At 67.6% G+C, this 5,652-nt stretch overlaps 1 protein-coding gene across 1 annotated transcript; it reads right to left on the bottom strand.

The window, feature by feature from the left end:
* Positions 1-1,739: 1,739 nt before the first annotated feature.
* GLMP (glycosylated lysosomal membrane protein) lies at positions 1,740-4,141 on the bottom strand. Its single transcript, XM_057408077.1, has 6 exons — positions 4,106-4,141; positions 3,724-4,053; positions 3,136-3,318; positions 2,814-3,032; positions 2,463-2,740; positions 1,740-2,334 (listed from the first exon to the last, which is right to left on the bottom strand). The coding sequence occupies exons 1-6, from the start codon at positions 4,139-4,141 to the stop codon at positions 2,166-2,168; spliced, it is 1,215 nt and encodes a 404-aa protein (XP_057264060.1). The 3' UTR covers positions 1,740-2,165.
* Positions 4,142-5,652: the final 1,511 nt, after the last annotated feature.

Here is a 5,652-nt window from a genome sequence, read left to right as displayed (position 1 = left end):
GTCGAGACCTGGATCTGACCGTAATGGAGCTGAATTGATTCCATCTGGCTCATTAGGCAGGGCCTGGCAGCTCTTTTGTTACCCACCACGACCCGAGATAAGCAGGAGGAAAGGGGGGCACGGAGGGGAAACTGAGGCAGGGGCGAGAGGGAGCCAAGGGGCTCAGGACCCCGCGGGGCCGGGGCTGGATGGAGGAGCCCCAGCCCGTGTGCTCCATCCCCAGACCCCACAGTGGGGCTGGACCCAGCTCCAAGCCCTCTCCTTGTGCAGTGGGGAGCTGCTGCGGACAGGATGCGAGCCCAGAGCCCCCCCCTCCTCCTTGGGGTCCCTCCTGCCCTGCTCCTCTGCTGATTTATGGCCTCTTTCCCCTCTTATCTCATTTGAGGAAGGAACAAGATTAAAACCTTTGAGCTTCTCCAGCCCCGCCGCAGAGCAACGCCCCGGAACGGCCCCGCTGCGAGCGGCTCCCCTTTGGGGGGTCAGGGAAGGGTTAAGCTCCCTCCAGCCCCACTCCCCGGGGGCTCCAGCGCTCATTGATCCCCCCCGGCTCCCCCCCGCCGCCGTTTCTCGGTGTCGGGCTCCGGGGGGAGCTGTAATGGACTTGCAATGAGGTAATTAACGGCTCCGCTCCCCCCCGCTCAGCGACCGGGGGTAACGGAGGGGGGGACGGCCCCGTTCTGCCCCATTGGGGTGCTGGGGGTCCATGGTCGCATCCTGCACCAGGGGGTCCCGACCCGCCCCGGTGCTGCCGGCGAGGACCCCGCTGAGGCTGGGTCTGCTCCGAGCATCCCTTGAGGGCATCCCCCCTGTGTGGTTTTGGGGGCATTGAGGATGCAGCGCGAGGGCTGCCCGGCCCCTCACAGCCCCTGCCTGCCCCCTAAGTGCACTTGGGGGTCCCGGTCCAGCATCGCGGCGCTGGGGCGCAGCTGCAGCGTCCCCAAGCACCGTTCCCCCTGCCCTGGGGACACCTTAAAGAGCAGGAGCCTATGGGGGGGTCACTTCCACCCCCCCCGGGAAGCGCCCTTTTGGAGTGGCCACAGCGGACCCGCAGCTGCAGGTGGGTTCGATCCTAATGGAGCCCTGGGATGGGTGGGAATGAGCCGCGCTGGGATGTGGGGATCATTCCGAGTGATTAGAGCTATTACTGTAACGAGGAGAAGCGATTAATGGCGCCTTGACAGCACTTGAGGCCGGATAATGCACTGTGCTCACTGGGCTGGCAGGGAGGGGGTCCCAGCGTGGCCGGGGATCCCGGGATTTACATGGGATGTAGGGGCAGGAGCCCGGGATATGGGCTAATAGGCGTGACACACAGATCCCGGGATGCAGAGGTGATGGAGGGCTGAGGGATCCAGGGTATGAGGGTGATGTGCGGCCAGGGGGAGGCTGGGATGGAGGGATAAAGTGTGGGATGGAGGGGTGATAGGTGCCTGTGATGCCGGGATGCAGGGATAACATGTGCCTCGGGTGTTGGAATGCAGGCACGATGTGTACCTGAGATGCTGGGATGCCAGGATTATGTGTCCAGGATGCTGGGATCCTGGGATGATGTGTGCTTGGGGTGCAGGGATGGGGATGCTCAGCTCCCAGTCCCTCAGGGGCGTACAGGAAACCCATGGAGGGGCTTTGCAATGGGCTGGAGGGACAGGAGACAACCAAAATCCACTTTATTTGGTCAAAGCCAAGCCCGTGCTGGAGCCCAAGCCCCAGCGCAACCCTCAGGGGCGCTCTGCCCCCCCCGAGCACCCAAAGAGCACCTTGTCCGTGGCCTCCTGCACCCAGATCCCGGCTCCGAGCCCCGGCTGCAGCCGAGGCAGAGCAGGACCCAACTGAGCTGAAGCCACTGCCTGAGCCCTCCCGAGGGCCAGCACAGCTCCACGGGCTGCGAACCCGGCACCAGTGGGTTTATCCCTTGGGAATCAGCACCCCCCTCCAGTCCCTTCCCTTGGCTGGGTGGAGCAGGAGCAGAGGGGGAGCAATGGGATGAGGATTGGGGCAGGAAGAGGAATGGGAAGGAGGGAGCCAGGATGTGGGAAACCGCAACGGGCACCCGGGTCCCCTCCGAGCCTGGGCTGTGGGGTGAAGGGAAGGGCTCCAAGGGGAGGGCAGAGGAGCCCCTGCAGCAGCCAAGGGTGGTCCTGGGGGTCCCTCGGGGCTCAGCCCACTCAGTTGATGGGCTCGTACTCGGAGTAGCGCCGCCTGCGGGCGCAGAGGAGCGCGCAGCCGCCCAGCAGCAGCAGCAGCACCGGGGTGCCCAGCGCCACGGCCATGATGGAGATGACGAGGGGGGAGAAGGTGTCCTGGGGGGGCTGCCCGAAGCCCAGCAGCGCCGACCTGCAGCGGGGAGGGGACAAATCCCACTCTGAGACCCCCCCCAGCCCCGCAGCACCGGGGGCTTGAACGCAGCCAGGGACGGGGCAGCCCCTCCGGGCGCCCCGAGGGGAGCAGAACTCGCCCCTCACCAGCTCAGGAACCGCTTCTCCTCGTAAACCTTCCCCTCCTCTCCGCCGAAGGAGATGTTGACGGCGCTGACGCTGTAGCTGCTGCCGGCCCCGTCCCCGAAGTAGGCCCGGACGAGGCTGGACGCGGGCAGGCTCCAGTTGGCCGCTCGCAGCCCCTGGGAGCGGCAGCGGATCCGGTCCTCGCGCCGGGGCCGCCGGGAGCCGTAGGCGGTCGCCTTCCACTGCAGGAAGCTTCGCGCCGAGCTCTCGTTCTGGGCCTGGGCTGCCAGGGAGAGCACCTGGAGCGGGGCGGGAGCCGCACGGTGAGCACAGGGCGGGCTCCCAGTGCCGGGGGCCCCGGGCCGGGCTCACCTCGAAGACGGTCGGGGTGTACTCGTCATCGATGGAGCGCAGCGCCCGCAGCGCCGGCGCCAGCCCCGGCTCCTCCACCGCCGCCACCTCCAGCGCGAAGCGGGAGCCGTTGCCCCGCGGGGCCACCCCGGCCAGGACGAACTCCACCTTGGAGCTGTTCGCTGTGTGCAGGAGGCTGGGCAGGGCCTCGTCGCGGCCGCCGGCCTCGTAGGCTGTGACCTGCGGGGACGCGGAGCTGGGGTACGGCGCGGGGACGTCCCCGCTCCAGGACACGGTGCTGGGCGCATCCCGGCGCGGTGCGGGCCCATCCCCGAGGACGTACCCGGAAGGCGACGCTGCCGTTGGAGAAGCTGCCACCGGGATCAGCCGCCGGGACCCCGGAGAACTCGGCCGTCAGCGCTGTGTGGTTCAGGGTGCCATTGATGCTGGCCCAGGAGAAGTCGGAGAGGTCGTAGGTGGGGTAGAAAAGCTCCTCCTGGGCTCCAGCCTCGCTGTACTCAAACACCTCAGGGAGAAGGAAAAGGAGAGGGGATGGGATGGGAGCCGTTCCCTGGTGCTGAGGATTCAGGGAATCAGCAACGGAAAAGCCCTTTCAGCTCATCCAGCCCCATGCCAAGGCCACTGCTGCCCCATGGCACTGAGGGGGTGTGAACACTCGCAGGGACGGTGCCTGCAGCCCTGCCCTGGGCAGCCTGGTCCAGTGGGGCAGGAATTGCTCCCCAGCTCCATCTCAACCTGCCCTGGTGCAGCCTGAGGCCGTTTCCTCCCGTCCCATCCCTCGGGAGCAGAGCCCAGCCCCTCCTGCTGTGCTCCAGCGCACGGGGCTGGGCGCAGGAGCCCCCGGGCGCGCTGCCTTGGCCAGGACTCGCTGCGGAAGCGGCTCCCGCTCTGTCCCCCCCCCTCGCCGAACCTTGGTGAAGACAACGGCGGCCGCGTGGGTGACGCTGCCGGGGGGCTCGATCCAGACGGCGCCGGCGGGGGCAGGCGAGAGGAGCCGGGTCCAGTCGATGCCCAGGGCGCTGGTGCTGCTCCGGGAGGCCAGCAGGAGCACGGCGGGGCCGCCGATGCTGCTCCACACGTAGTGCAGGGTGTCCGCGGCGCCCACGGCCCGCACGTGGAGCAGGTTCACCGAGGAGCCGTTCCAGCCGGGGTTGTACTGCAGGGACACCTGCGGGCAGCGGCGGCTCTCACACGGGCCCCGTGCCCGCTGCTCCCCCGGGCCCGGTCCCGGTCCCGGTCCCGGCCCCGCTCGCCCCGCTCACCCTCCTCCCGCCGCCGCCGCCGGCCACCACCGGGAGCAGCAGCAGCAGCACCACGGCCGCCGCCATGTTGCGAGCGCAGCCGCTCACGTGACCGCGCGGCCACCGCGCCCTTAAAGGGGCCGCCGCTCTTTCCAAACCCCCCGGGGGGGGGGGGGGGGTGGGGGGGGGGGCCTGGCTCCTGTCCCCGCCCCGGGGCGCATGAACCAGGGCAGGGGGGGGACGTTTCTACCACCCCTTCCCCATTCAATGCACAACGGCAGTGGAATGTCGTGATTTGGGTTTATTTCTCAGGCAAATCGCGATATCCCAGAGCCTCCCATGATTTCCCATCAAATCGCGATATCCCAGAGCCTCCCATGATTTCCCGTCAAATCGCGACATCCCAGAGCCTCTCATTTCCCATCAAATCGCGATATCCCAGAGCCTCCCATGATTTCCCATCAAATCGCGATATCCCAGAGCCTCCCATGATTTCCCATCAAATCGCGATATCCCAGAGCCTCCCATGATTTCCCGTCAAATCGCGATATCCCAGAGCCTCCCATGATTTCCCGTCAAATCGCGATATCCCAGATCCTCCCATGATTTCCCGTCAAATCGCGATATCCCAGAGCCTCCCATGATTTCCCATCAAATCGCGATATCCCAGAGCCTCCCATGATTTCCCATCAAATCGCGATATCCCAGAGCCTCCCAGGGCCGCCGGCGCAGGGCCCGGAACGGGCCCAAGGGGGAGCTGCGGCCGCCCCGGCCCCGCGCAGCTCCCCGCTGCCACCAGCAGGCGGCGCCGCTGCGCTTTGCTGCCCGCGGCCGGGCTGAAGCCGCCGGGAGCCCCGGGAGCGGCTCCCCCGGTGCCGGTGGGGCAGGGAGCCTCACGCCGTGAGCACTGGACGGGGAGGGAACCCCCAGGGAACGGCATCGAACACACCCGTTATTACGTGTTAACACACGGAACCCCTGTAAGGAACGCTACGTAACGGTTCTGCGCTGGGCTACGACGGGAACAGAAATCCCATCGACCGATCCCCACGGAACGCCTGCAGGAACACGAGGTTTTGCTCTCCCTGGGTCCGGCCGCATCACGGCCGCCGGGATAACGGCATCTCCCAGCGCCATGCGGGCACTGCCCGGCCCCTGCCGCTGCTCCTTGCGCTGCTCCGTGCGCGCTTCCCTGCGCGAAGTGCCTTGGGCATGAGTCACGCACAGGGGGGGGACACGGCAGCCTATGGGGCCCGCTGAGCCCGTGACCCATGTCCCATGGGGACACTGATGGGGACAGGCCACGCCTCGCACTGCGCCGCTCGGGGACACCCCCACGGCCATGGGGCAGCCGCAGCGGGATCTGGGGCTGGGCCAAGTGGGGCAGGGCTGGAACCTTGTGTCCTGCCAGAACATTCCTGCCTGAGTCACCGCTGGATCCTGCCCGGGCAGGAGCGTGCCCCCGCCCCACGGCAGCCCCACTGAACCCCACAGCCCCACGGCAGCCCCATTGAACCCCACAGCCCCACGGCAGCCCCATTGAACCCCACAGCCCCATGGCAGCCCCATTAAACCCCACAGCCCCACAGCAGCCCCAT

Source organism: Pezoporus wallicus, unplaced genomic scaffold (assembly GCF_028554395.1).
Source record: "Pezoporus wallicus isolate ANWC-B61680 ecotype Strahan unplaced genomic scaffold, APGP_CSIRO_Pwel_v1 contig_10738, whole genome shotgun sequence".
Classification (NCBI taxonomy): domain Eukaryota; kingdom Metazoa; phylum Chordata; class Aves; order Psittaciformes; family Psittacidae; genus Pezoporus; species Pezoporus wallicus.
This window is presented reverse-complemented; position numbering and strand designations above follow the sequence as displayed.